At 60.0% G+C, this 27208-nt stretch overlaps 1 protein-coding gene across 6 annotated transcripts; it reads right to left on the reverse strand.

Annotated features, from left to right (window-relative positions):
* SLC11A2 (solute carrier family 11 member 2) lies at positions 1 to 27208 on the reverse strand. Of its 6 annotated transcripts, XM_055696444.1 has the most exons (18): positions 20830 to 20885; positions 20677 to 20759; positions 18083 to 18169; positions 16717 to 16853; positions 15903 to 16028; positions 14346 to 14465; positions 13337 to 13443; positions 11924 to 11994; positions 11773 to 11840; positions 11266 to 11421; positions 10834 to 10992; positions 9868 to 9954; positions 9338 to 9457; positions 8993 to 9142; positions 8327 to 8400; positions 7980 to 8133; positions 6507 to 6560; positions 1 to 1391 (listed from the first exon to the last, which is right to left on the reverse strand). In XM_055696444.1, the coding sequence occupies exons 3-18, from the start codon at positions 18117 to 18119 to the stop codon at positions 1314 to 1316; spliced, it is 1698 nt and encodes a 565-aa protein (XP_055552419.1). In that variant the 5' UTR covers positions 18120 to 18169; positions 20677 to 20759; positions 20830 to 20885; the 3' UTR covers positions 1 to 1313. The 6 variants fall into 6 exon arrangements, with proteins under 6 accessions (XP_055552419.1, XP_055552415.1, XP_055552421.1 ...); XM_055696440.1 differs by lacking the exons at positions 20677 to 20759; positions 20830 to 20885 and adding an exon at positions 27124 to 27208; XM_055696446.1 differs by lacking the exons at positions 20677 to 20759; positions 20830 to 20885 and adding an exon at positions 26384 to 26405.

The following is a 27208-nucleotide window of genomic DNA, read 5'->3' on the forward strand; positions in this document are numbered from 1 at the left end:
TTAATTGGGAAAAGATTTAATGAACCCAGCAGATTTAATTAAAGGAAAGGCAACATTTGGCATCTAAGACCATTCCCCATCCGGGGCTCGGGAAAATCGACCAAAATCCAAGGAAAGAGCGGAGGGGGTGGGGGATAAAAACCTTTTTTCCCATGGAACAAGCGACAGGATGAGCAGAACCGGCCCCAGGTTGTGCTGGGGGAGGTTTACACCGGATTTTGGGAATTATTCCGTCACTGACAGGGTTAGGAAGCGCTGGGGGAGGTGGCGAAGCCGTCGTTCCTGGGGGTATCGGAAGGTGTCGGTGATCCTGAGGGATCTGCTCCCCGGTGGGCTCCGTGGATTTCGGTTACCGGTTGGATTCGATGGACTTAAAGGTCTTTTCCAACACCAAAATCCGGGATTTGATGGTTCCAGAACATGTGCGTCGCTGCCGGAGCCTGTTGACTTGAGGATCCGCTCCAGGAGGATCCCGGCAGCACCTGGAATGTCTGGGAACGCCGGAAAAAGAGCTCCGTGCCGCGGGAGAGGCCAGCGCAGGGCAGAGCCCGGCTGCCATATGTGGGATTTTCATGGAATTCTGCAACAGCAGCTCCACCGTGGAGGTGGATACCAACCCCCAACCGGTGCCGGGCTGGGAAAAATGCCCGTGGGGAGGGGGCCATCCCGAGGGGGGGTGGGATGTGGGCAGGTTTGATGGGAAAACTGGCTGTAATTACTGGGGGACACACATAATCCTGTGTTCCTCTTGTCTTCCCATCACCGCTCCTCTCGATCCCCCCACTCCCCTCTACAGAATTTCCAGGAATGAATCTGCCCCTGCTCCATTTTCCAAGCCTGGAATTTTCCCCAAATTCTGAAAAAAACCCAAAACCCCCAAACATCACGGCAGATCTACCCATCAGGCAGGTGAAATCAGAATTGAAATTGGGAAAAACATCAGCGAATCCCTTCCCAGATCCAATCAACTATATGGGAGGGGGAAAAACAAAAAGTGGGGGAAAAAAAATTTGGGAAAACTTTTGAGGTCCCTCAAAGGTCCCCCTGGATCGGTGTCGTCGTGGTTTGGAGCCGGGATCTTCCCCTGCGGCTGATGCCAGGCGCCGGCTCTGCAGGTCTCACCACACACGGGATGGTCTGATCCCGCCACCCTGGGAAATCCCAGGAAATCCCAGGAAATCCCGGGCTCTGCTCACGCTCCCGAACCGCGTGGCTGGTCCCGCGCTCAGCTGGAGCAATGGAGGGGGGGTCCCTGCGGCACCGGGAGGATCCCACCGGAGCCGGCTCCATCCCTGCGGCCGCAGCAGCCGGAATCATCGGGCGACGGGTGCGTCGGCGTCCACGTTGTTGAGGAGGAAAAGTTCGGGATGGGCGGCAAATCCCAGGTGGCGCTGGAAGAGGCGAAGGACACGAGTTAGAGCTGGGAAAAGCTGGAGCCAGGCGGGTTTAACGAGGAGCTGAGGTTTAACGAAGCCCGAGCCGAGCAGGATTAACGAAGCCCAAGCTGAGCTCCCCGGCCCTATCCCACTCCCCGGCACTTTTCCACCTGCGGGACCCGAAGCTTTGGCGTTTCCCGGTTTTCCATCCTTCGGCTGTGGCGCCGCGGCAGCGTTAAAGCAACTTTTCCACGCGATGGTGAAATAAATCAGTATTTCAGCTCGCCTGAAAGCGGGGGACGGGGTTAACGGCGCTTAATTAATCCACAGGGAGCATCCCCATCACCACAGCACCAGCTTGTGCCACGCCTTCGTTAATTAGGGGTTATTAAGCAGACAGAGCTCGATGCAGCACAATTATTTCTATTTATTAATGAATCAACCCCCTGGAAGGGCTCCACCCAGGGCGACGCTCCAGAATAGCCGCGCGTTCCGCGGAGCATCCCCTCCGTTCGTTTCAATTAATTCCCTTCTTAATGTGAATTAGATTTCCGGTGCAGACAAGCCCGACCTGATGACACGGGTTGGTTAATTAAGAGAACAAGGTGGTCGTCCGTCTCCTGGGGACATCCCGCTGCGATTCCAGGTGGCGGAGCAGGGACTTACGGCGTTCCTCACCGGAGAGACACCGGCACCGCCGGGCTCGTGCCTCCCGGAGCATCGCGGCTTCCGAATTCCTGCCATCACCACCAGCCATGCCAGGAGAAGGACCCTGAGCACCCGCAGCGCCCAGCTCCTTCCCACGGGAGCGGGAACCAACGGTGATTTCTGGTCCTGAATTTCCGAAGCTGGAAGGAGGCAGGAGGCACTTTCCCGGAATATTTTGGAGCACGAGGGACAACGAGCTCATCCCTCCGACCTCCCACAGCTTTCTAAAATAAAAAGCTCCACACCGACGCGTGGTGCTGCTGCGGCTAAAGGAAAAGCTCTGGGGAAATCCGGAAAAAATGTTTTTATTTCCAGGATAGGGAATAGTTTGGCCAAGGAGGAAACAGCAGCCATGCAGCGCCGGGGTGTTAAAGCTGGTGACGAGCCAGCGGGGCAGGATGCGTGCGCCGGGTCGGAGCCATCGGGCATCTCCTCGGCGGGTACCGGCAGCGACGCGAGCGGCGCCCCCCAAAAACAGACCCCGGGAGCCAGGTGGGAAAAGTCTCATTATCCGGCTTTTAATTGCAACGGTCGTTTGTACAGAGGGGCTCGAGGGCTGATCCGGGGCGGGGAGGGAAAAATAAATCCAGCGCCACGAGGAGCGGAGGGATGAGAACTGGATCCCAGGGGCAGAGGGATGAGAACTGGATCCCAGGGGCAGAGGGATGAGAACTGGATCCCAGGGGCAGAGGGATGAGAACTGGATCCCAGGGGCAGAGGGATGAGAACTGGATCCCAAGGGGCAGAGGGATGAGAACTGGATCCCAGGGGCAGAGGAAGGAGAACTGGATCCCAGGGGCAGAGGGATGAGAACTGGATCCGAAGGGGCAGAGGGATGAGAACTGGATCCCAAGGGCAGAGGGATGAGAACTGGATCCCAGGGGCAGAGGAAGGAGAACTGGATCCCAAGGGGCAGAGGGATGAGAAGTGGATCCCAAGGGGCAGAGGGATGAGGACTGGATCCCAGGGGCAGAGGAAGGAGAAATGGATCCCAGGGGCAGAGGAAGGAGAACTGGATCCCAGAGACAGAGGGATGAGAACTGGATCCCAAGGGCAGAGGGATGAGAACTGGATCCCAGGGGCAGAGGGATGAGAACTGGATCCCAGGGGCAGAGGGATGAGAACTAGATCTGAAGGGCAGAGGGATGAGAACTGGATCCCAGGGGCAGAGGAATGAGAACTAGATCTGAAGGGCAGAGGGATGAGAAGTGGATCCCAGGGGCAGAGGGATGAGAACTGGATCCCAGGGGCAGAGGGATGAGAACTGGATCCCAGGGGCAGACGGATGAGAACTGGATCCCAAGGGGCAGAGGGATGAGAAGTGGATCCCAAGGGGCAGAGGGATGAGAAGTGGATCCCAGGGGCAGAGGGATGAGAACTGGATCCCAGGGGCAGAGGGATGAGAACTGGATCCCAGGGGCAGAGGAAGGAGAACTGGATCCCAGGGGCAGAGGAAGGAGAACTGGATCCCAGGGGCAGAGGGATGAGAACTGGATCCCAAGGGGCAGAGGGATGAGAACTAGATCTGAAGGGCAGAGGGATGAGAAGTGGATCCCAGGGGCAGAGGGATGAGAACTGGATCCCAAGGGGCAGAGGGATGAGAACTGGATCCGAAGGGCAGAGGAAGGAGAACTGGATCCCAGGGGCAGAGGGATGAGAACTGGATCCCAGGGGCAGAGGGATGAGAACTGGATCCCAGGGGCAGAGGGATGAGAACTGGATCCCAAGGGCAGAGGGATGAGAACTGGATCCCAAGGGGCAGAGGGATGAGAACTGGATCCCAAGGGCAGAGGGATGAGAACTGGACCCCAGGGGCAGAGGGATGAGAAGTGGATCCCAAGGGGCAGAGGGATGAGGACTGGATCCCAGGGGCAGAGGAAGGAGAACTGGATCCCAGGGGCAGAGGAAGGAGAACTGGATCCCAGAGACAGAGGGATGAGAACTGGATCCCAAGGGGCAGAGGGATGAGAACTGGATCCCAGGGGCAGAGGGATGAGAACTGCATCCGAAGGGCAGAGGGATGAGAACTGGATCCCAGGGGCAGAGGGATGAGAACTGCATCCGAAGGGCAGAGGGATGAGAACTGGATCCCAGGGGCAGAGGAAGGAGAACTGGATCCCAGGGGCAGAGGAAGGAGAACTGGATCCCAGGGGCAGAGGGATGAGAACTGGATCCGAAGGGCAGAGGAAGGAGAACTGGATCCCAAGGGGCAGAGGGATGAGAACTGGATCCCAAGGGGCAGAGGGATGAGAACTGGATCCCAGGGGCAGAGGGATGAGAACTGGATCCCAGGGGCAGAGGGATGAGAACTGGATCCCAGGGGCAGAGGGATGAGAACTGGATCCCAGGGGCAGAGGGATGAGAACTGGATCCCAGGGGCAGGAGAACTGGATCCGGAGGCACTGCCCCCTCCAGAGGTGTCGCCACGGCCGAGCAGCCGGGATCCCCTCCGGCACCTCAAATCCCAAATCTCAGCACCGGGAAGATCGGTGGGATCGGTCCAGCGGGATCCCCCAGCATTTCCCACCGGCCGCGCACACACCGGCTTTTTCCACGCGGGAACAGATGTAAAACCTGGGAGCGCCGCGCGGCCGGGCCCCCCCCGCTGGAATTGTTGCGTTTGATCGTTTGGAGCCCGGGGACGCTGGGGGTGGGCGCTGCCGCCCGCGGGGGCGAGCGAGCCGAGCTCAGCTGCTTGGGAAGGGCGGGAATCGCCTCACGGATCCTGCCCGGCATTAAACCGGAATTTTTCTGCCGAACTTTCTGAGTTTTGTCACCTGCACCTGGGTGGGCACGAGGGAATTCCCAAGAAATTCCCCCCCCCGAGCGAAGCCCGGAGCCTGCGGATCGTCCCTCTCCCAGGCTCCCAATGCCGCAGGGAGAGCGACGCCCTGGCCGGCACGGCCCCACCGCGGAGGACGGTGATGGATTTCCCGGGAAAACCTCGTGAACGATGAGGCTGGAGCCCACTGAGGACCCCCGGCTCTCCCACCCCAACCCCCGGCCCGGGCGCTGCGCCGGAGGGGGACTGCGATGCGCCAACGGGAGCGGAGCCCGATGCGGCGCCGGCACAGCCGGTGCTGAGCCCCCGCTGCGGGCATGAACCAGCCGGGCTCGGTCCGGAATCCACTGGGAATCTCCCGGCCATCCCACCCCGATCCACAAACTCAGTTTGGTGCGTCAAACCCCTTGGCGGAGCCGCGGCTGAGCGCGCCCCGGCCGGCTCCGGCTTCCAGCGGCTCCGGGAGGGGGAACCTGGGACCCCCCGGCCCAGCCCCCGACACCCCGGTTCTCATCACCCGAAAAGCGCCACGGGACCCCGACACCCACCGGGGCCGGGAGAAGCGTCGGACCTTTTTTAATGGCAGCAGCAAAACGTACCGGTGGCTACATCAGTCGCCTTCCAGGTGAAGGCATCTCCCAGAGAGATAATTAAAACTCATTAAGGGCTAACGAGGAGGGCCACGAGGTTTTGTAGTGAATTTAAAAGATCGGTAAATAAAACCGATCCCCCAGGAGAAGCCTCTTGGCATTCCCGGCCATCCCGAGCCACGCGCTGCGGGGGGTGTGGGAAGCAAAGTGTTTCCGTGAATCACATAAAATGGGAATAAATCCAGAAATCCATAAATACCCACGAACATCGCGCCCCGTTTCCTTTGCTGAGCACCAAAATCACGTGCCGGGGCCGGGGGGGGGGTAAAGGACCCAAAGGACGATCCTGCCGCTGCGGTGTTGCGGCTTCAAATCTCCCTGGCGGGGGGGGGGGGGAGGGGGATCCACGCGGAATCGCGAGGATTTTCAAGTAAAAAAAATGAAAAAATGAGATGAGGCACGGCGGCGGCAGGGGAGGGAGGTCTGGATGTAGTGTCACCGCGCCGTGCCGGAGCAGCGTTGGGAATTCCCTAGCTTATTTTTCCGGATTTTCCAGTTTAAGCAACCGAGGAGCAACTACCCGGAGCAACTACCTGGAGCAACTACCTGGAGCAACTACCCGGAGCCTCAGTGTTTTTGCTACGTGGATGAAATCGCAGAGGGATGGAGCATCCCGGTTTTAGTGTAAAGACGGGAGGAAGCTGGAGGCGGAGGCCACCCGGGACACGGAGCTTCTCCGTGCCGCTTCCCTCCGCATCCCTGTCTGGAAAACGGGAAAGGCATCGCCCCACCCCCACCCCCCACCCCCCCCGCGGCGTGGTTCGAGGTGCTCAGCAAAGCAAACGGCCGCATTGGACCATCGCAGCAGCGAGACCCTTCCCCAAAACGTACATCCCAGGGGCTGTTGGTTTTGGTTTTTCCTGGTTTTCCAGGCGCGTGTCCCAGGGGAGTGCCCCGGCTCCGAGGGCTACTCACTGAGTACGGCCGCCGCCGCTACTTAGCGGAGTGGGAAGGTGACTCCTCCGTCAGCAGGGTCCGGGTGACGCTTACCGTTTTCCCGCAGGCCAGGCAGGAGGCTCCCAGGGCGACCAGGCACAGCCAGCTCTGCAAGCAGGAACAGGCGCCCAGATCAGGGATCCCGCGGGATCGCGCAGGGAGACGGGGAGGGGTGATCCACCGAGGGGGGAGGGGGGCGCCCGGGGGGGGGAGGGATTGGCAGGGTGGTGGCACCTCAGGAGTCCTGGGTGACCATGCGGTGGTTGGTGACCAGTGGGGGTCCCTCAGGGTCTGTACTGGGACCAGTATGGCTGAACAGCTTTACTGGGGACACAGGGGATGGAGTGCGCCCGCGGGATGTTTGTGGATGACACGGAGCTGGGGGGGGTGGTACCCTGGGGGGAAGGGGACCACCCAGGGGGACCATGAGAGGCCGGGGGGGCGTCATGTGTCAGGTGCAAGGTCCTGCACTGGGGTGGGGGGATCCCCAGGGCGGGCACCGGCCGAGCGACGACGGATCGCCGCCCTGCGGAGAAGGACCTGGGGGTGACCCCGGCAGCGGGCGCTGGCCACCCAGAAAGCCAACTGTCCCCTGGGGCGCATTGCCGGGGGCGAGCGAGGGGGCTCTGCCCCGCTGAGACCCCCCCTGCAGCGCTGCCTCCCCCTCTGGGCGCCCCCGGCAGAAGGACGGGGACCTGCTGGAGCTGGTCCAGAGGCCACAGGGATGCTCGGAGGGCTGCAGCCCCCCTGCTGTGAGGGGAGCTGGGGGGGGTTCAGCCTGGAGAAGGCACCGGGGAGACCTTCTGGAGGCTTCCAGTGCCTGAAGGGGCTGGCAAGAAAGCTGGGGAGGGGCTTCTTACGGGGGTAGGGGGTGACAGGGCAGGGGGGGTGGCTTTAAACTGCAAGAGGGGAGATGTAGAGCAGCTGTTGGGAAGAAATTCTTTACTGTGGGGGCGGCGAGGCGCTGGCGCTGGGGAGCTGTGGGTGCCCCAGCCCTGGAAGGGTCCAAGGCCAGGTTGGACGGGGCTGGGAGCACCCTGGGCTGGTGGGGGGGGTCCCCCTGGCAGGGGGTTGGAACTGGGTGGTCTTTAAGGTCCCTTCCAACCCAAACCCTTCCGTGACTCCACGCTCATCCCACCCCTGGCAATACGCGGGCACGGCCAGAGGAACCTGCGTTATTCCAAGGTCTCCGTCAACCTTCCACCTGCTGCCACGTTAAACCGAGGCGGTTTTGGGGAAGAGCGAGCGAGGGAGGGTCAGAACCGCGGGGGAAGGGCTGCGTGGGTGGGCAGGCACGGGACAAAACCGCTTCCCACGCAAATGCGGCCACAAAAGCCTCAACTTCCACATCTGACCCTGCTGGTGACTCCCAGGGCTCTGAAACCCGACAGTCTTGATAGAACATCAAGAACCGTCGGTCTTGATAGAACATCAAGAACCGTCGGTCTTGATAGAAGAACAAGAAAAAACCCAAAATTCCTCCAGCTCATCCCACCTGCCGGGAGCCTGGGCATGACCCGGACTTACCAGATAGGCCACGAAGGACAGGTAGACCACGCTGAGAACCGCAGCGCCCACGTACAGAGCCATGTGGTTCAAGGACATGACGTAGGCCACCACGAAGTACATGTTGATGCTGCAGATCAGGAGGATCAGGAGGCCACCGCCGACCTTCCAGAACCTACCAGTTAAACCAGAGCGGAACAGGGTGAGGCGGAGGGACTCTAGGTCCTCCTAGACCTAGATGGTCCCCCCCCTAGATGGGGGGGAGATGCTCTAGGTCCAGGTGAGGAGGTGAGGAGAGGACTGAAACACGTGCCCCGAGGCGAGCCACGCGCCATCTCCTGCTCAGAAGCGATTCCCTTGGCACTTACAATCCGTTGGCAAAATCGTTCATGACGCTGGGCAGGCTGGTGAACGTCAGGACCGGGATGAGGGCGAACGGCAGCTGGAAGAAGCAGGAAAAAAAAAAAAAAAAAGTGGGAATCGCTGTGATGGTACGGGCAGGGAGGGACACCCGAGGCTCGCTCACACCCACCGCCTTGCCCCAAAGCTGCTCGTAAAATGAGTCCAAGTTTTCCCCCTGGAAATTTCTGAATTTCTGAAATTGCCAGAGGAATTCTGAAATTTCCAAAAGGAATTTTGGAGCCCGACTGATCCTCTCCACCCCCCACAGCCCATCAGCGTTTCCCGACAGCAACTCGCTCCACTCAGCTGCTCCTGCAAACCCCGAGAATCACGGAATCGCTGAGGTTGGAAAAGACCCTGAAGACCATCAGGTCCAACCGCTCATCCCCATGGAATCGCTGAGGTTGGGAAAGACCCTGAAGACCATCAGGTCCAACCGCTCATCCCCATGGAATCGCTGAGGTTGGGAAAGACCCTGAAGACCATCAGGTCCAACCACTCACCCCAGGCTGCCCAGCCCACGCTAAACCCTGTCCCCAAGCATCCTTGGAGACTTGGGCACCAGAAGCCGAAATATCCAGCGCCAGGTCCTTTTCCTGGGATCTGCCCCCCCACCGGGTGCTGCTGCTCACCTGGAGGCTCATGAGAACATTTAGGAAGTCGTTCATGCCCGTCAGGTGCTCGACGTCCTGGAAGATGGCGACGAAGAGGGTGGGAGTGATGGCGATCGAGCGGGTCAGCAGCACCCGGGCAAAGCGGGACCACCGCAGGTTCAGGAAGCCCTGCCGGAAAAATCCCGAGGAGCTGCCGGGTGGGCACAGCCGGGAGGCTCCCAGGGGCTCGGGGCAGGATTGGAAACCTCAGGGAGTTTTATGGAGCGAGAGCCGCGCGTCCAAGGAAGGGGAATCATCAGGAGGAGCTTTGAAGGCTGGGGAATATGGGAAGAGGGACGCGGGCAGCCGCTGAGCGCTAATTACCTCCATAACGAACTGCCCCGAGTATGTCCCTGTCATCGTGGAGCTCTGGCCGGCTGCCAGGATGCCGATGGCCCAGATGTAGAGCGCGGCGGGGCCGAAGTAACAGCCCAGAACGACGCCCTGCCGGAGAGTCACCGTGTCACCCCGCGGGGAAAGGGGACAGCGGGCGAATCCCCTCGTCACCGGCTCCGTCACGGGCACCGAGTGGGAAGGGAGGGAATAATCCATTGGAAGGAGAGGGAAAAGCATCCCCCGCGTCGACAGCGGTTCAGGCAGCACCTCCCGGGCTGCAGCTTCAACCGAGCAGGCTCGGGATGGAGGGATGGAAAATCTTTGTCCTGACCAAGCTGCTAAAAAGGGGGAGCAGCCAATGGGGGGGTCTGGGGTCAGCTCCGATGCACCCCCCTTAGCAAAGGGCTAATTCTGCTCAGCTCAAGGATCCCTGGGGATCTCCAGCTGGTTTTGGCGATCCTTTCACGGGTCGCTGCCTTTCCTACTCGCCGCTGGCCCAAACGAAGCAGCTCACTCACCCCCTTGTAGATATCCACCTGCAGCGTCTGGTTGTCACTGGGGAAGAGCGAGGAGTGGGGGCTGCTGGCGTTCCTGCAGACGTCGCTCTGCAACGGCAGCGAGGGGCAGGGGGGTGGGTTTGCTCAGTGAGGATGAGCAGAAAAGGCTGCACGGGGGGCAACCAGCGGGTGCTGGGGGTCCCAGGGTGCTGGCTGCCTCTTCAGACTGGTTTAAATGGAAATCGCCAGCACCCCTAGGCTTTTTTCCCCCGCTTTAGGCAGAGAATATCCTGAGCCAGGGGCAGGGACAAGGCCCGGAGCTGCCCCTCTGCCCACCCAGCCCCTGTTCTGCCCACCCAGCCCAGTTGTGCCCACCCAGCCCCCGTTCTGCCCACCCAGCCCAGTTCTGCCCACCCAGCCCAGTTCTGCCCACCCAGCCCAGTTCTGCCCACCCAGCCCCCGTTCTGCCCACCCAGCCCCCGTTCTGCCCACCCAGCCCCCGTTCTGCCCACCCAGCCCCAGTTCTGCCCACCCAGCCCCAGTTCTGCCCACCCAGCCCCCGTTCTGCCCACCCAGCCCCAGTTCTGCCCACCCAGCCCAGTTCTGCCCACCCAGCCCAGTACTGCCCACCCAGCCCAGTACTGCCCACCCAGCCCCCGTTCCGCCCACCCAGCCCAGTTCTGCCCACCCAGCCCAGTTCTGCCCACCCAGCCCCCGTTCTGCCCACCCAGCCCCAGTTCTGCCCACCCAGCCCCCGTTCTGCCCACCCAGCCCAGTTCCGCCCACCCAGCCCAGTACTGCCCACCCAGCCCCAGTACTGCCCACCCAGCCCCCATTCTGCCCACCCAGCCCCCGTTCTGCCCACCCAGCCCCAGTTCTGCCCACCCAGCCCCAGTTCTGCCCACCCAGCCCCCGTTCTGCCCACCCAGCCCCAGTTCTGCCCACCCAGCCCCAATTCAGCGCCGCCGGTCCCCAGCCCCAGCTCACCACGTCCGCGTTGGTCTTTTCGAAGAAAGCCTCAGCGAAAACGGTCACGACGAAGATGTTAATGATGAAGGAGACGAAGAGGGCGATGCAGGACTCGATGAAGAAGTACTTGTTAGCTTCCTGGACTTCCCGCTTGTTCGCGCGGTTCACTTGCCGAGACTGAGCAGGGACGGTGACAACAGGAGGTGTCAGAAAGGGGAATTTGGGGCTGTGTGACTTACAGCTGTTAATTATATCGTGGTAAAGTGACGCCGGGCCACGGGCTGGAAGGAGAACGTGATGGAGGGAAGAAAAAGCCAACCCCCCCGTCTGCAGAACGAGCGATGGGTTTGCTCCATCCCCAGCGAAGGAAAAGCCGAATCCCTGAATTCCCAGCGCCTCCCAGCCCCCAGCATCCCCTTCCCGCACACGCTGCCCGCTGCAGCTGCTTACCTTGACCAAGGCAGAGTGCAGGTACATGTTGTGGGGCATGATCACGGCGCCCACGATGCCCACGGCTTGCTCCAGCTGCTCCGTGCCGCAGTTCTGGCAGTAGGGGATGAACAGCCCTTGCAGCAGCTTCTCCTGGCTGGGCTTTACCGTGATGTACTGGGCAGGGGGAGAAAAAAAAAAAGGGGGGGGTTGTGGCATGAGGTGCGCTGCAGCCACCTAGGCTGCCTGCTTGAAGGTGCTCGAAAGCCAAAAAGTGGCAAATTTGGTAAAAACAAAACCACGGTGTGGCAACTGCCTGTTGTTGGATCAACTGGGGACGCTGTGCCAAAGCGTGTGCGCCCACCGGCACGCCGGGGGGGCAGCAGGCGACGGCCACACACTGCCAGCTTCAAATGTCCCGAATTTTAAGTGTCCAGCCCCGTGTCTCGGTGGCGTTTGGGCACAGGGGGGTGGGGGAGAGGGCACGGGTGGCCCAGGAGTGCCAGTGGGGACGCGGCCGGCAGGTACCTCGTAGCCAAACGTCAGAGCCATGATGGTGATCAGGAACCCGAAGAACGCCTCCAGCTTCCGCAAGCCTGCCAGACGAGCAAGGACCGTCAGCAAACTGAGAAAAGCTGAACCTCTGCTTTAGTTGCCCGAATCCAGAGGGAGAAATTACCGTATTTATCCAGGAAGAGAAAGACGAAGGTGTCCGCTATGGTGATGAGCACGCCGCCCCACAGCGGGATCCTGCGAGAGACACGCACGAGCAGACGTCACAAAACCCCTCGACCTCGTCCAGCAGCCACACCACCACCTCAGAGCCCCCAATTTATTTCTTTATTTCATTTTTAAAAAATTTTAATTTATATTTTTAAATTGAATTTTAATTAAAAAACTCTTTGGGGCTGGAATTGCCCCAGGGTTTGTTTGCAGCCTGAGATGACACACCGTTAAGTCGGTTTTTCGCACAAAGAGCTCAGGCAAGAGCTCCCGCCCCGAATCCCGAGAGCAAATCCCATGGTGATGCCGAGAATTATAGGCGTGAGTGTGATTTTTAATAGCTACTTGGTATCAAAATGCAATTTCCAGTCCTGTTAGCGTTTCCAGACTTCCTGGCTGGAGAGGACATCTTTCTGGTAGCTCTTTATTAGGGATATAACATAAAAGCCCAGTTTTGGGGCGTCTCAGTTACAGCTCAAATAAAAGCCAGCCCAATTTTGGGGCGTCTCAGCTCCAGCTCAAATAAAAGCCAGCCCAATTTTGGGGCGTCTCAGCTCCAGCTCAAATAAAAGCCAGCCCAATCTTGGGGCGTCTCAGTTATAGCTCAAATAAAAGCCAGCCCAATTTTGGGGCGTCTCAGTTATAGCTCAAATAAAAGCCAGCCCCGTTTTGGGGCGTCTCAGTTACAGCTCAAATAAAAGCCAGCCCAATTTTGGGGCGTCTCAGCTCCAGCTCAAATAAAAGCCAGCCCAATTTTGGGACGTCTCAGTTATAGCTCAAATAAAAGCCAGCCCAATTTTGGGGCGTCTCAGTTATAGCTCAAATAAAAGCCAGCCCAATTTTGGGGCGTCTCAGTTATAGCTCAAATAAAAGCCAGCCCAATTTTGGGGCATCTCAGTTACAGCTGAAATAAAAGCTAGCCCAATTTTGGGGCCTCAGCTCAAATAAAAGCCAGCCCAATTTTGGGGTGTCTCAGCTCAAATAAAAGCCAGCCCAATTTTGGGGCGTCTCAGCTCAAAAAAAAGCTAGCCCAATTTTGGGGCGTCTCAGCTCAAATAAAAGCCAGCCCAATTTTGGGGTGTCTCAGTTACAGCTCAAATAAAAGCCAGCCCAATTTTGGGGCGTCTCAGTTACAGCTCAAATAAAAGCCAGCCCAATTTTGGGGCGTCTCAGCTCAAATAAAAACCAGCACCCACAGTTTTCCTTCCGACTGAGGGATCCACAAGGGCCCGTCCAGCGGAGCTGAATCACCCCCTGCAACGAACTTATTTGGGAGGATTTAGCGGAAATAAACGAGGCTTTTTTTGGCACGCACGGCGGCGCTTTCTTAATTCTGGAAGGGAGCGCTCGCTTCCTGCCGCTGACTTACTTCCCCATGGACAGGAGGTTAATAGCGATCGCGGAGCCGATGACTTCTTGCATATCGGATCCGATGATAGCCAGCTCGACCATCAGCCACAGGATAATCCGAGGAACCTCGAGGCAAAGAAACAGCCCATAAGGTCAAAAAGAGGGAAAAATCCAGTGGGAAGCACCGGAGGAGTGTCCCGGGTCGCTCCCACAACCCGAATTCCTCGCCTCGATACGTTTCGCTCATTTTCGAGAGTGAAACCGGCTGTTTCCGCGTACCGAGGCGCTGGCGACGGGTGTCGTGTCAAGCAGCCACGTGTCGCACGGTCACGGCAATGACAAAGGCTCAGGAGGCGGATGAGAACCAAACCCGCGGGGTTGGGGACATCCCCAGCCCTTTCCCAAGGGACAAACGTCACTTGGCCGCAGCCCAACGGTGACACCGAGCAATTTCGCAGACAAACCACCAAGGTTTTTCAAGCAGGGACACGCAAGAGCCGCGGAACTGCTCTGAAGTTTTCCCACTTTTCTCCCCAGGATCCCTTCAGCAGCAGCCCAGGGAAGCTGGAATTCTGGCTTTTCTTCCCGACTCCACGATTCCCCAGCAGCCGTCGGGACACACTGCCCACCCCCCTCTTTGTGCTGCCCTTGGAGGGTGAAGCCACCGCCGGGACCCGCCGGGACCCCCCCCATCTGCTCTGACAGCTCAGGTTCTTAACGAGCCCTTCGTTAAGAGGGCTGCAATTAAAATCTCCCTCTACATCTGCCTTTCCTCCAGCCGTGAGCGTAACCAGCAGAAATCGGCTTTCACCCTGCCGCGTCCCGGACAGTCCGGCAAGACGTGACGATGCAAATATATTTCCACGACTGGAACGCTTCTTCCCGAGATGGGATTGGCACCTCAGGGGCAGCAGGGACACCCCCACGTCCCCTGAGACCTGCCAGCCCCAGGCGAGGGACCCCCACCACCCCAGACCCACGGGACCCCCCCAGAGCCCCCCACCCCCCAGCCCCGGGAGGTCACCCACCTTCTGGTACTGCCGGTTGCAGACCTCGGCGAGGTGCAGCCCCGTCACCACCCCCAGCCGCGCCGCCAGCCGCTGCAGGAGCAGCCCGATGACCGTCGCCAGCAGCAGCACCCACAGCAGCTGCGGGAGACACGGAGATGGGAGTGGGTGCGCTGGGGCAGCAAGAAGGGACGGCTGGCACGGGGTGCCGGCTCTCCTAGGACGCCCGCGCCCCACGTGCACCGTTAGGAATCACCTGCTTTTAAAAATACACATTATTGACGTTCCGAGGGTATTTTATGTGTCTGGAGCCAGCACGGGAAGGATTTAAGTGCGTATTAAGCCAGGAGTCACAGCCGGAGAGGCTGTATAAGAGCCTCACTCTCCCCTTCTCCTTCTCAGAGGTGGTTTTTTATCTCAAGATTTTCTTAAGACTGTATTTTATTATTATTTATATTATTATATTATTTTTTATTTGTTATAATTTAAGACTATCTTAAAGTTTTACTGAATCTTTCTATAGTTTGTGTCTGTGAAACAGCTGGCTATGGGAGCATCTTGATTTTAAGGAGTTCGCCTCCACGTTAGAATGATGTCAGCACTTATTAACCAACGACGTCTGGACTGCTGTGCTGCTTGTTATCCGAGACTGCCACTTCAAGTCCTGATGCTATAGACCATAATACTCTTAGTCCTTACTCTCTAGACCACAGCCAGGGCGCCCAGGTTCCATTGTGTCTGGGATGAGTTATTGGACAGCTTGGCAAGGGTGATCTCCAGCCGTCCAACCTGGCAACAAAACTTACTTGTAAGGTGTCCTGAGGTGAACTCCCTTCGTTATAACACTAAAAATCTGCCCACGGGCCAAGCAGACCCTTGGCCAGGTGAAGACCCTTCCCCTACGCAAGCGTAATAACAGAAAAGGATGACACAGCAGATATTACAATTAAATGCAAATCACTAACCAATCATTGTAACTGGGAGTGTACAGCCTTGTAATTTTGTGTATAAATATAACGGTAGAATCCGCGCAGGTGTGCTTGGTGCTTGATCTGTGGCGATGCCACCGAGCACCCTGCGCTGCAAGAAAGGAGCGCCGCGCCCGCTGCTTCATGCTGCAGTGGGGCTAAGGGGTTTGATTCCCGATTTCGGTGACATTTCCAGCTCAGCAGCACCAGCAGCACCAGCAGCGCTAGCAGCACCAGCAGCACCAGAGGCACCAGCACCAGCAGCACCAGCAGCGCTAGCAGCACCAAAGGCACCAGCACGAGCAGCACCAGCAGCGCTAGCAGCACCAGCAGCACCAGAGGCACCAGCACCAGCAGCACCAGCAGCTCAGCAGCACCAGCAGCACCAGCGCCAGCAGTGCCTGCAGCGCCAGCAGCCCCAGTGCCAGCAGCACCCACAGCGCCAGCAGCACCAGCTGCACCAGCACCAGCAGCACTGGCAGCACTGGCAGAACCAGCACCAGTGGCATCAGCACCAGCAGCGCCAGCACCAGCAGCAGTGCTCCTGCCCTGACCTGCAGCCGGCGCCGCGGTTGGCCCAGCACCGAAATCCACAGGTTTCCACACTGACCTTAAAGCCCGCGACAGCCCCGGACTGTAAATCCGACTCGATGTTGCCCGGATCCAGGTAGGCGATGCTCATCAGAAAGCCCGGCCCCGTGAACGCCCAGAGCTTGCGGAAGCTAAAGCAGGAATGCTGTCGGAGGGGAGAGGACGGAGGCGTCAGAAGCCAGCCCTGCGGCGCAGCCCCCTCCTCACGCAGGGGACACCGCGTCCCCACGGGCCACCGCAGCTACACTGCGGCCAAAATGGCAAAGACGGCCAGGGTTTGGGTTTCATTCCATCCCCGCCCTAGCAGGATGGTGCTGGTGAGATCAGCCTGGTCTTTAATCCCATCCTGAACCCTCCAGTGATCCCTGGTCCTCACCTAATGGGTTAAGGACCGGATTTTGGGACAGCCAAGGCCAGGCTGGAGTAAATTTGGGTGGGAGAGGCATCCTGCAGCTGGAAACACTGCCTCTTGCTTCACCAAAAGCAAAGAGGGCACCGACACCCCCCTCAAAGGGGACAATGCTCTTCACTCCCCTGATAAGGGAACAAAGAACCCAGGTTCTCCCCCCTGGGGCTATAAAAAAAGACATTTCTCTGCTCTTTAGCCCAACTCCCGGCTCCAAGGAGACAAATCCTGGGCCAGGAATCATTAACTCTACAGCAAGCATGGGAGATTGCTCCACTCATCTCCCCCAGTTCCCCAATCCAGGCAAGAAGGGGAACCAGCACCCAGGGAATGACTCAGGGGAGTACTGAGTGCTGAGAGATTTTTTCCCGTTGGATTCTGTGGTCAGGAGGGAGCGGAGGAGGGAGGAGAGCCCCGCTGCACTCACCGTTTCATCCTCGGGAATCGGGATCTTGCTGTCGAAGTAGGTGGTAAAAGGCTCCTCGGCGGCGGCCGGCGGCTGCAGCGGGTTCATGCTGCTGGAGATGGTGCTGAGCACGTCCCCGTGCTCCCCGGGCGCGTCCTCTGCGGGGACAGCGGAGTGGGGAAGGAAACAGTGAGTGAGGGTCCCTGGAAACACTGGTAAGACCCCCAGGCAGAGCAAAACGAGCCTGGGCTGCCCTCACAGCTAATGCTAATTGGGCTGTGAAAAGAAAATCAAATGAAAATAAGATACAAGCGCTGTAAATCCCCCCTCGGAGACCCCGCTGCCTTCCCCAGTGCTGCCTCTCCTCCGCTGGCTCCTTTATTTATCCAGATTAATTGTAACAGAGCCAGCCCGGCGGCGGCGGCGGCACCGTAATGATTAAGTCACCGTAATGATTAACCGGGGCTGAAACGAGCCAGATCCGAGAGGGACCCGGGAGGGAGCGTTATCCCGGGCTCTCCCGGCCGGACAGCCAGCCGGTGAGCCGTTCGGCCCTGGAAGGACCCTGCTGCATCCCGTTTCTCCCCGGGACGCACAGCGGAGCACCTGTTTGGATCGGGAGCCTGCCTGAGGGTTTTCCCTTCTCCCCCGGCGCCGGCGGCGGAGCCAGCACAGCAGGATTTTCAGGACAGTTTGTAGAGTTGTGGGAAGGGCGCGCAGCAATGAAAACTTGCATGCCCACGGATTCCGCGTTCCAACGTGGGATATCCCCCCGTGCCTCCCCTGCCCCCCTCCCCAGGCGAGCCCCCCACTCACCGCTGCTCCCCCTCTGTGGCATTTCCAGCGCCCAGCCCTTGTGCCAGCAGGATGAAACCCCAGGGCAGCTTTTACCGTCCTGTCCCGCATTGCATCATCACGGCAAACTCCAGCTGACCCCTCCTCCTTTTCCCGGCCTCCCAAACACCTCCAGGGCTCCCTGCCCTGCCCACAGACCCCCTCACGGCACAGCAGACCCCCTCACATCATGGATTTAGGGCTACCCGTCTGTGTGTGCGGAAAGGAGGGATCAGCCGGCACAAGGGAGATTGTTCATCCCGGCTGAGCGAGCCCTGGGGGCTGGGAATGTGCTGGGTGATCCCAAAGCCTGAGGCTTAAAGGTGGGGAGGGGGCACAGGGGGCTGGGAATGTGCTGGGTGGTCCCAAAGCCTGAGGTTTTGTGGGGAGGGGGCACAGGGGGCTGGGAATGTGCTGGGTGGTCCCAAAGCCTGAGGTTTTGTGGGGAGGGGCACAGGGAGCCTTTGGGGTGGGGTTTCCAGGGCAGAGGAATGAATTAAACGCAGGACGGGTGTATGAGAGCACACCCGCCGTGCCATGAGGCGAGTCTTACCGTAGGACGCCTTGTGATCCGTGTCGGAGTTCCCCATGCTGGGACCGTTCCCCTGGCCTGGAAACTGGTTTAGACTGGCCACGTTGGCTGCGGAGGAGAGAGGGGGAAAAAGCCCATCAAGGTGGAGAATCAAAGCCAACACACGAGGCAACCGGACCGCCAGCCCCTGGCAGGGACAGGTTCACTGCCCTGGCCTTTTCCAGCTTGAAAGAACCTGTTTTTCCCAGAGACCTGCCTGGAAATTCTGGTTGCAACAACACAAAGAAACAAGGGCGGGGGGGGGGGAGAGCGGAGCACCAGGGCAAACGGACGAAGTGACACCAGCGTTCGCAAGCAGCCGGGCTCAGGACGGTGCCTCTTGTGAAACTCCAGCCAGTGGAACGAGGATGGAATTTCCTTTATGTGTACAAATTACCCCACCCCCACCCCCCAGGCAGGATTAACGCATCTCCACCACACCCTCCATGCGCATCCGAAGGGGGTTTTAAGGGCAGGAGGTAAACCTTGCCATCAGTGCTATTTGTCAACGTAATCCACGCGGAAAGGAACCAGGATCTGCTGCAGGGCTCGGGGCAGAGCTGGTCCGAGCCAAACCCCTCCGGGACAAGTCAAAATACCAACAGTATCGACGTTTGGGATGAAAAGCACTGAATCCCCCCCAAAGCCTGTTGTGTACGAACGGGAGATTTCCTTGTAACGCGCCGAGAGCGGCTCAGTGGGGACACAAAAGGAAAATGTTCGCCGGGAATTCACTGGAAATGGTTTGAACCCACTTTAGGTTTTCAAGGATGAATTCCCCGGTTCCATAACCAGCTCCAAAGGCGGTGGGTAACCAAGCCGGGCACCCTAAAATAATTCACAGAGGGTTAAAATAAGCCAGAGAGGGTTGAAATAGTCCAGAGAGGGTTAAAATCATCCAGAGATGGTTAAAATAATTCAGAGAGGGTTAAAATAGTCCAGAAAAGGTTAAAATAATGGAGAGAGGGTTAAAATAATCCAGAAAAGGTTAAAATAATTCAGAGAGGGTTAAAATAATTCAGAGAGGGTTAAAGTAACCCAGAAAAGGTTAAAGTAACCCAGTGAGGGTTAAAGTAACCCAGCGAGGGTTAAAGTAGTCCAGAAAAGGTTAAAATAATTCAGAGAGGGTTAAAATAATGGAGAGAGGGTTAAAATAATGGAGAGAGGGTTAAAATAGTCCAGAACAGGTTAAAATAATGGAGAGAGGGTTAAAATAGTCCAGAACAGGTTAAAATAATGGAGAGAGGGTTAAAATAATCCAGAAAAGGTTAAAATAACCCAGAGAGGATTAAAATCATCCAGAGAAGGTTAAAATCATCCAGAGAAGGTTAAAATAGTTCAGAGAGGGTTAAAATAATCCAGAAAAGGTTAAAATAACCCAGAGAGGCTTAAAATAACCCAGAAAAGGTTAAAGTAACCCAGAGAGGGTTAAAATCATCCAGAGAAGGTTAAAATAATCCAGAAAATGTTAAAATAGTTCAGAGAGGGTTAAAATAATCCAGAACAGGTTAAAATAATCCAGACAAGGTTCCTGGATGCAGGGCTGGAGCAGGGCTGCAGTCGTTCCTTATCTCCCCAAATATACCAAGACCGGCACCCGGATGGATGAAGCCCCGTTCCAGGAGCCCTCGCTCAGCACCACTGGCTGCTCACGCCGCAGGGAACCTGCAAGGAGCCTGGATGAGGCCGCAGGAGCATCCACCGCGGCGGTGTGGAGCGAGGTGACGGAGCGAGGTGACGGAGCGAGGAGGTTTTGCGGGATCTCCCATCCCGCTTTTTTGCCCGCTCCCCTGGCCGGGAGGCGAGCCAGCTCCTCTCCTCCGGGAGAGCAGGATGGCGGTGGGAGACCCCAGCCCCCCCAGCCTCACCGGGGCGGCGGGATGCAGCCGTGGCTCCCTGGGCACGACGCCGGGGGACGTGGGGCATCAGGTGCCACCACGGAGAGCTGGGACCACCGTGGTCTTAAACACATCGGCGTCCCGGAGAGCCCCTGCCCCTTCCAGGCTTCAACTGCCATCGAACCGCTCCGTGGACCCCGGCGCACGGAGGGGACAAGTGCCACCCATGGAGGGGACAAGTGCCACCCCGGTGCACGGAGGGGATGAGTGTCACCCACGGAGGGGACGAGTGTCACCCCGGCGCACGGAGAGGACAAGTGTCACCCACAGAGGGGACGAGTGTCACAACGCTGCACAGAGGGGATGAGTGTCACTCACAGAAGGGACGAGTGTCACCCCGGTGCACAGAGGGGATGAGTGCCACCCATGGAGGGGGCGAGTGTCACCCACGGAGGGGACGAGTGTCACCCTGCTGCACAGAGGGGATGAGTGTCACCCACAGAAGGGACGAGTGTCACCCTGGTGCACGGAGGGGATGAGTGCCACCCACGGAGGGGACGAGTGTCACCCACGGAGGGGACGAGTGTCACCCACGGAGGGGACGAGTGCCACCAATGGGAGGGGACAAGTGCCACCCATGGAGGGGACGAGTGTCACCCACGGAGGGGACGAGTGCCACCTCTCCAGCTTCTGCCTGAGGCTTCTCCCTCCCGCAATTCCCGCTTGGATGGTGACAACCTCAAGGCTGGAGCAAAGCTTTTCCCCGTCACAGTGTCCTTTCGTGGCAGCTCCTTTTTAAAGCGCTGAGCCTAAGGGCTTTCCTGGAAAAAAAATTATCGATAACCCGCCTTTTCCCCAAATTCCAATTCCTTCAGGAGCAACAGCGCTTACCCCGGTGGCAAGTCCCGCGAAACGCTCGCTTCATTAAGAAAGACGAAGAGGAAGAAGATCACACGGCGAATGTTCGTTACGGCGCCAGTCTGCCCTAATTATATCTCCTCGCCACCACATCGCAGCTGGGGCGGGAGCAGAATCGGTTCCCCTATCTCAGCCGGCAGCTGCCGAGCTCCCGACACGTTCCTTCAGCCCGACAAAGGGTTTTCCCAGGCGTGCGGGGCTGGAAATGCCACCCGGGGAGCCAGACCGGAATATTCCGCAGGCTCCCAGGCTGGCTGGGAAGCAGGGAGCTGGCAAGGGAAAGCTGGTGACACCGCGCCCCAGGGATGCTTCTGGCTCACCCTCTGCTTTTTCAAAAGAAAGGTGCTGGCGACACCCCGCCGCTGCTCTCAGCGCAAAGTAGAGGATGTGGAAATTGCAGGATAAAAATAAAAAAAAAGGTTGGGAGTTATCGCTCCTTCCACCCGCCGCCTCTGCGAACATCCTCAGCGCCAGGCGTGGGCTCGCCGGGCCACGTTCTGCTGTAACCATCGCTGGGTTTGCCTTTGCACACCATATTCAGGATGGCAGCCTTCCCAGCGGGAATATTCCTTGGAATAAGGGAAAACACCCCGAGCAGAATATTACAAGGTTGCTTTAATCAAAAGCGCAGACACTGGCACCGCTGTTGCGAACAAGGGGTCATTCTCCCATCATTTTTCCTTCCCACTGGTGACACCACGAGCCCCGGAGGCAGCCCAGCCCAGCCGGGGGAAGACGAGGAGGCCACGGCTCTTTGCTCATCCCCAGCGCGGAGACGCGGGGCTTTGGGAGCCGTCTCCCGCCGGGAGCGGTTCCTGCCATTGAGGTCCCTGCGTTTGATGTCCGGCTTTGAACTCCGGCCGGTTCCTGCGGGGCACATCGTGACCGTTAACGCTTTTCCAGCGGTTTTGGGGCCGACGTCTCGTTAGCTGCGTGGTTTCCTCATACGAGCACCCGAGCTCGGTGCTTCCAGCTCAGCTTCCCCATGCGGCACGGGGCCAGCGCTGAGCACCACGTACCTCCCTGACCCAGTGCATCACCGCTCGCCATCCCAACAGGGGCAACTCCTTGCCGGCACAACCATGTCGCTTCCCTGCTTCCCAAACGCCCATGCCGCTCTGCCGGCATCTGCTCCACCAGATCCCAGCCCTGGAAAACCTGGAGAACCTGGGGGTTCCTCCTCCCCCTCTCGCCCATGCTCCCGCCGATGAGCAGAGGTGATTAAAGCAGCCTGTGCCATCAGGTTTGCTCCCATCCCTGGTGTCCTCCCACTGGGTGAAAGCTCATCCAGCTCCGAAATGGGTCGGACAAGCCCGGGAGATGGCCGGGATGCAGGAGGGCACCAAGCCCACTTGCTCACGCAAGCGTGGTCCCCTGGAAGAACATCGCGTGACGCATTTATTTCTACGGAAGGAGAACAGCACCTGGCAAACCCCCTGGAAGCCAGGAGCGGCTCTCCTCCCCAGCCTGCTTGATCCGAAGGCGCCTGGAGCTGCTCCCCACCGCGCTCCTCTGCTTTTGGGAAGCGTGGAAAGGGGAGGGCTGGCGCCCACCTGAGCCTTCACCTATTTTCACAACGTGTAATAAATCAAACTGATTGAAAAGCTCCATTCTAGCAGCGGCTGGGAGGTTTGGGGATTAAACCCATCCTCTGAAAAACGTAAGGCAGCGGCTGGGACGGTGGGAATTTTGGTTAAGAAGCGGGGAAAAAAAAAAGAGACGAGTGGTGAGGCTGAGCCGTGGGACCCCACAGCAGGGTGGCGGGGCGGGGGGTCACCATATTGCCTGGGACACCCCAAACCTTGTCCCACACCAAGCACAGAGCCGTTCTCCAGCGCCGGCCGCAGCATCCCGCTCTCCCGACATCCCACACCAAGCACAGAGCCGTTCTCCAGCGCCGGCCGCAGCATCCCGCTCTCCCGACATCCCACACCAAGCACAGAGCCGTTCTCCAGCGCCGGCCGCAGCATCCCGCTCTCCCGACATCCCACACCAAGCACAGAGCCGTTCTCCAGCGCCGGCTGCAGCATCCCGCTCTCCCAACATCCCACACCAAGCACAGAGCCGTTCTCCAGCGCCGGCTGCAGCATCCCGCTCTCCCGACATCCCACACCAAGCACAGAGCCGTTCTCCAGTGCCGGCCGCAGCATCCCGCTCTCCCAACATCCCACACCAAGCACAGAGCCGTTCTCCAGCGCCGGCCGCAGCATCCCGCTCTCCCGACATCCCACACCAAGCACAGAGCCGTTCTCCACTGCCGGCTGCAGCATCCTGCTCTCCCGACATCCCACACCAAGCACAGAGCCGTTCTCCAGCGCCGGCCGCAGCATCCCGCTCTCCCGACATCCCACACCAAGCACAGAGCCGTTCTCCAGCGCCGGCCGCAGCATCCCGCTCTCCCGACATCCCACACCAAGCACAGAGCCGTTCTCCAGCGCCGGCCGCAGCATCCCGCTCTCCCGACATCCCACACCAAGCACAGAGCCGTTCTCCAGCGCCGGCCGCAGCATCCCGCTCTCCCGACATCCCACACCAAGCACAGAGCCGTTCTCCAGCGCCGGCCGCAGCATCCCGCTCTCCCGACATCCCACACCAAGCACAGAGCCGTTCTCCACTGCCGGCTGCAGCATCCTGCTCTCCCGACATCCCACACCAAGCACAGAGCCGTTCTCCAGCGCCGGCCGCAGCATCCCGCTCTCCCGACATCCCACACCAAGCACAGAGCCGTTCTCCAGTGCCGGCCGCAGCATCCCGCTCTCCCGACATCCCACACCAAGCACAGAGCCGTTCTCCAGTGCCGGCCGCAGCATCCCGCTCTCCCGACATCCCACACCAAGCACAGAGCTGTTCTCCAGCGCCGGCCGCAGCATCCCGCTCTCCCGACATCCCACACCAAGCACAGAGCCGTTCTCCAGCGCCGGCCGCAGCATCCCGCTCTCCCGACATCCCACACCAAGCACAGAGCCGTTCTCCAGCGCCGGCCGCAGCATCCCGCTCTCCCAACAAACTCCAGCGCTCCGGAGCTCGTTTGACAGCTCCCTCGGCTCATTTAAGGAGCTGCGCTCATCCCGGGAAAGCCCACAACACTTCTCCAAGGAAAACTCTGGCTTAGAGCCCCCTGGGATGCACCCCCGGCACCCCGGCCCAGCAGAACCACCATCGAGCTATGGCCGGGCTCCCTCACCCTCCTCCTCCTCCCCCAGGCTGGGCTGCAGCCGGGACGCGGGGCTGTGGCTCGGTGGGGGTGATGGGGGACAAAGCGCGGGGCCGGGGGGGCTCGGCTCCCGGGGGGGGGGGCTGGGGGCCCCAAGCCCCCTGAGGAAAGTCGTTATGAACAGCGTTGAGGCCATGGGGGAGGTGGGGGGCAGCTGGGGCGGTTTCATCGCAACCCCCTGGTACCCCGAGAGATGGCAGGGCTGGCCTGGGGGGGGTGGCAGGGGGGGACCCTGGGGGCTGCTGTCCCATGGGGGCTGCCATTCCTTTGGGGGCTGCCATCTCCTTGGGGGGCTGCTGTCCCATGGGGGCTGCCATCTCCTTGGGGGCTGCTGTCTCCTTGGGGGGCTGCTGTCCCTTTAAGGGGCTGCCATCTCCTTGGGGGGCTGCTGTCCCCTTTGGGGGGGCTGCTGTCCCTTTAAGGGGCTGCCATCTCCTTGGGGGGCTGCTGTCCCATGGGGGCTGCCATCCCTTTGGGGGCTGCCGTCTCCTTTGGGGGGCTGCTGTCCCTTTAAGGGGCTGCCATCCCTTGGGGGGCTGCTGTCCCCTTTGGGGGGGCTGCCATCCCTTGGGGGGCTGCTGTCCCCAGGCCGGCCAAGCCCCCCCCCGGCACAGGCCGCCCCCCCCCCCCGGCTTCGCCAGGTGAGGGGTCCCGCTCCTCTGAGGGACCCCCAGGGCCAGGGGACACCCCAAGGTCACGGAGCCACGGGGGTCCCCGAGCCCCAGCCACGGGGGCAGTGCGGGGAGCGGGGGGGCAGCGGCCCCATGGCGGCCCCGGCACAAAGCGCCCCTGGGACCCCCGGGATCCCCTCAGGGAGGGTCCTCGCCCCCTCCAGCCGTTACCCCAGGGGGGTGGCACCACCCCCCCCAGCACATCCAGCGATCGCCGGGGGGGCTCCACCGCCATTCCCGGCCCCAGAGCCCCCCCTCAGCCCCCAGAGCCCCCCCCCAGCCCCGCCGCTCACCGCCTCCACCGCCCCCGGCCGGCCCCGCCGCCGCCGCCGCCTCATGCCTCGGCCCCGCTCGGCCCCGCTCGGCCCCGCTCGGCCCCGCTCGGCCCCGCTCGGCCCCGCTCGGCCCCGCTCGGCCCCGCTCGGCCCCGCTCGGCCCCGCTCGGCCCGCCCCGTGACGCAGCTCGGTGCGACTGGGGACGCGCGACACGGGGCCGGGACAGGCCCCGCCGCAGGCCCCGGTATGGGGGGACACGGGGCCTGATGTGGGGGGAAACCCCCATTTGGGGGGGCCCGACCCTGGAATGGGGGGCACGGGGCCTGGTGTGGGGGGACTGAGCCCCTTGGGGGGGTCCGGGCCCCGGTGTGGGGGGACACGGGGCCTGATGTGGGGGGGAAAGCCCCCTTTGGGGGGGGGCTGACCCTGGTATGGGGGGACACAGGGCCTAATGTGGGGGGACTGAGCCCTTTGGGGGTGTCCGGGTCCCGGTGTGGGAGGCATGGGGGCCAGTGTGGGGGGACTGAGCCCCCTGGGGGGGTCTGGGCCCCGGTATGGGGGGGACTGAGCCCCCTGAGGGGGGTCCAGGCCCCAGTATGGGGGGGGACTGAGCCCCCTGGGTGGGTCTGGGCCCCGGTATGGTGGGACACGGGGCCTGATGTGGGGGGGGTCCGGGTCCCGGTGTGGGGGTCTTTGGGCCCAGTGTGGGGGGACTGAGCCCCCTTGGGGGTCCTGGCCGCGCTATGGCGGGGGACTGAGCCCCTTGGGGGGTCCAGGCCCTGGTATGGGGGTACATGGGGCCCAGTGGGGGGGGACCTGAGTCCCATGGGGGCCCTGGGCCCCAGTATGGCAGCACACAGGGCCCATTTGGGGGGCTCCATGCCCTGCGCAGTCCCCGGCCGGGGGGACACCCCACCTGCAGTGCCCCCTCCTCGACCCGCAGCCAGGCCAGGCCCTGATCCTGCGCCCGGGCTCTCCCACAGCGGCTCCTCCCGCCCCGGAACACGGCTCCCTCGGAGCCAGGCTCCTCCGGGACCTCGCCAGCACTTTTCCCTCAAATTTCCCTCAAACCCTCAAATTTCTAGATTTTGGGCTGCCAGCAAATGGGTGCAGACACAAATTACACATTAATTATTTCTGAACACGGCTGTATTGCACAAAGAATGCTGCCTGTTTTGGGGGAGAACAGTCTTGATTTGGCTTTTGTTTAGTTTTCTGTCTGTTTTTTTCCCCTCCCCAGAGAGAAGCGCTGCTTTTTCACAGAATTCCTCTTACTCTGCACATTCCCTTGAAAACTTAGGATCATTTTTTTTGATGCAACCCCTTCCCAAGAACTAAACCAACTGATCGAATTGGTGAGACTCACCAGAAATGCGCCAGTCCGGGAAGCAGCGTGTGGCAGGAGCAGCACGGCATCGCTCCCAGTGGCACACGAGCGCTCCGTGCTCTTATCTCCACCATCCCAGCCTGGTAATTTGATGGTGGATCACCAAGAGCGCCCGTTTGGAAGCACAGCCTGACCGTGAGCAGAAGGGAGAGGGTGTGGGGATCCGGGCTAAGGGAGCAGGACAGCCTGACCCGCACAGGAGAAGCTGCTCATTAAAAAATCAAAGCCCTCTGCTGAGCAGAGCTGCCAGTGGTAGGGTAAGGCAGCTCCTCGCTTTCCCCATCCATGCAGGTTTTGCAACCTGCATTCCTTATTGTTTAAACACACAAAACGTCCCAGGATGTTGCCGAAACAACTGAATTCTGGAAAAGTGAGAGGAGAAATCCAGGAGATGGAAGATTCCACGGTTGGGGATTTAACGTTACCCCTGACCTGACAGCGTGGGCATTGGAGAGGGAAATTCCAACGGAACGGCAGCATCGCTCCCACATGGGAACGCGAGCGTGGCACCCGCACGTGCCCGGCCTCGCCAAAAGCACCTACAGGCACGAGAAACCTCGCGGGAGGTGGGCTGCCAACAGCTTTTAGCCTGAAGCTGGAAAATTTACATTATTCCCCAAATCCCAGGGTATTTTGGGGTGAGGGCGATGCCTCCCATCAGCCAGACCACCCTGCAGGGATGGCGTGAGCTTGCCGGGATCAGTGTTTGGGGTACTCACCCAGTTCACAGCTGGGCGAGCTCTGCTGGAGGGTGTATTTCTTGGGCATGGTGTTCCTGCTTCTTGCTGTCGGTGGTTTCTGGGA

This window comes from Falco cherrug, chromosome 19 (genome assembly GCF_023634085.1).
Source record: "Falco cherrug isolate bFalChe1 chromosome 19, bFalChe1.pri, whole genome shotgun sequence".
Classification (NCBI taxonomy): domain Eukaryota; kingdom Metazoa; phylum Chordata; class Aves; order Falconiformes; family Falconidae; genus Falco; species Falco cherrug.

What these genes read in the sequence shown, in the direction of transcription:
- SLC11A2 (XM_055696440.1), bottom strand. Translation starts at nt 27,172, where the DNA reads ATGCCCAAGAAATACACCCTCCAGCAGAGCTCGCCCAGCTGTGAACTG. An exon ending in GGATCACAAGGCGTCCTACG is followed by an intron (nt 16,854 to 18,082) that starts GTAAGACTCGCC and finishes CTGTCCCCGCAG; the next exon opens with AGGACGCGCCCGGGGAGCAC. An exon ending in AACGATTTTGCCAACGGATT is followed by an intron (nt 8,134 to 8,326) that starts GTAAGTGCCAAG and finishes TTTAACTGGTAG; the next exon opens with GTTCTGGAAGGTCGGCGGTG.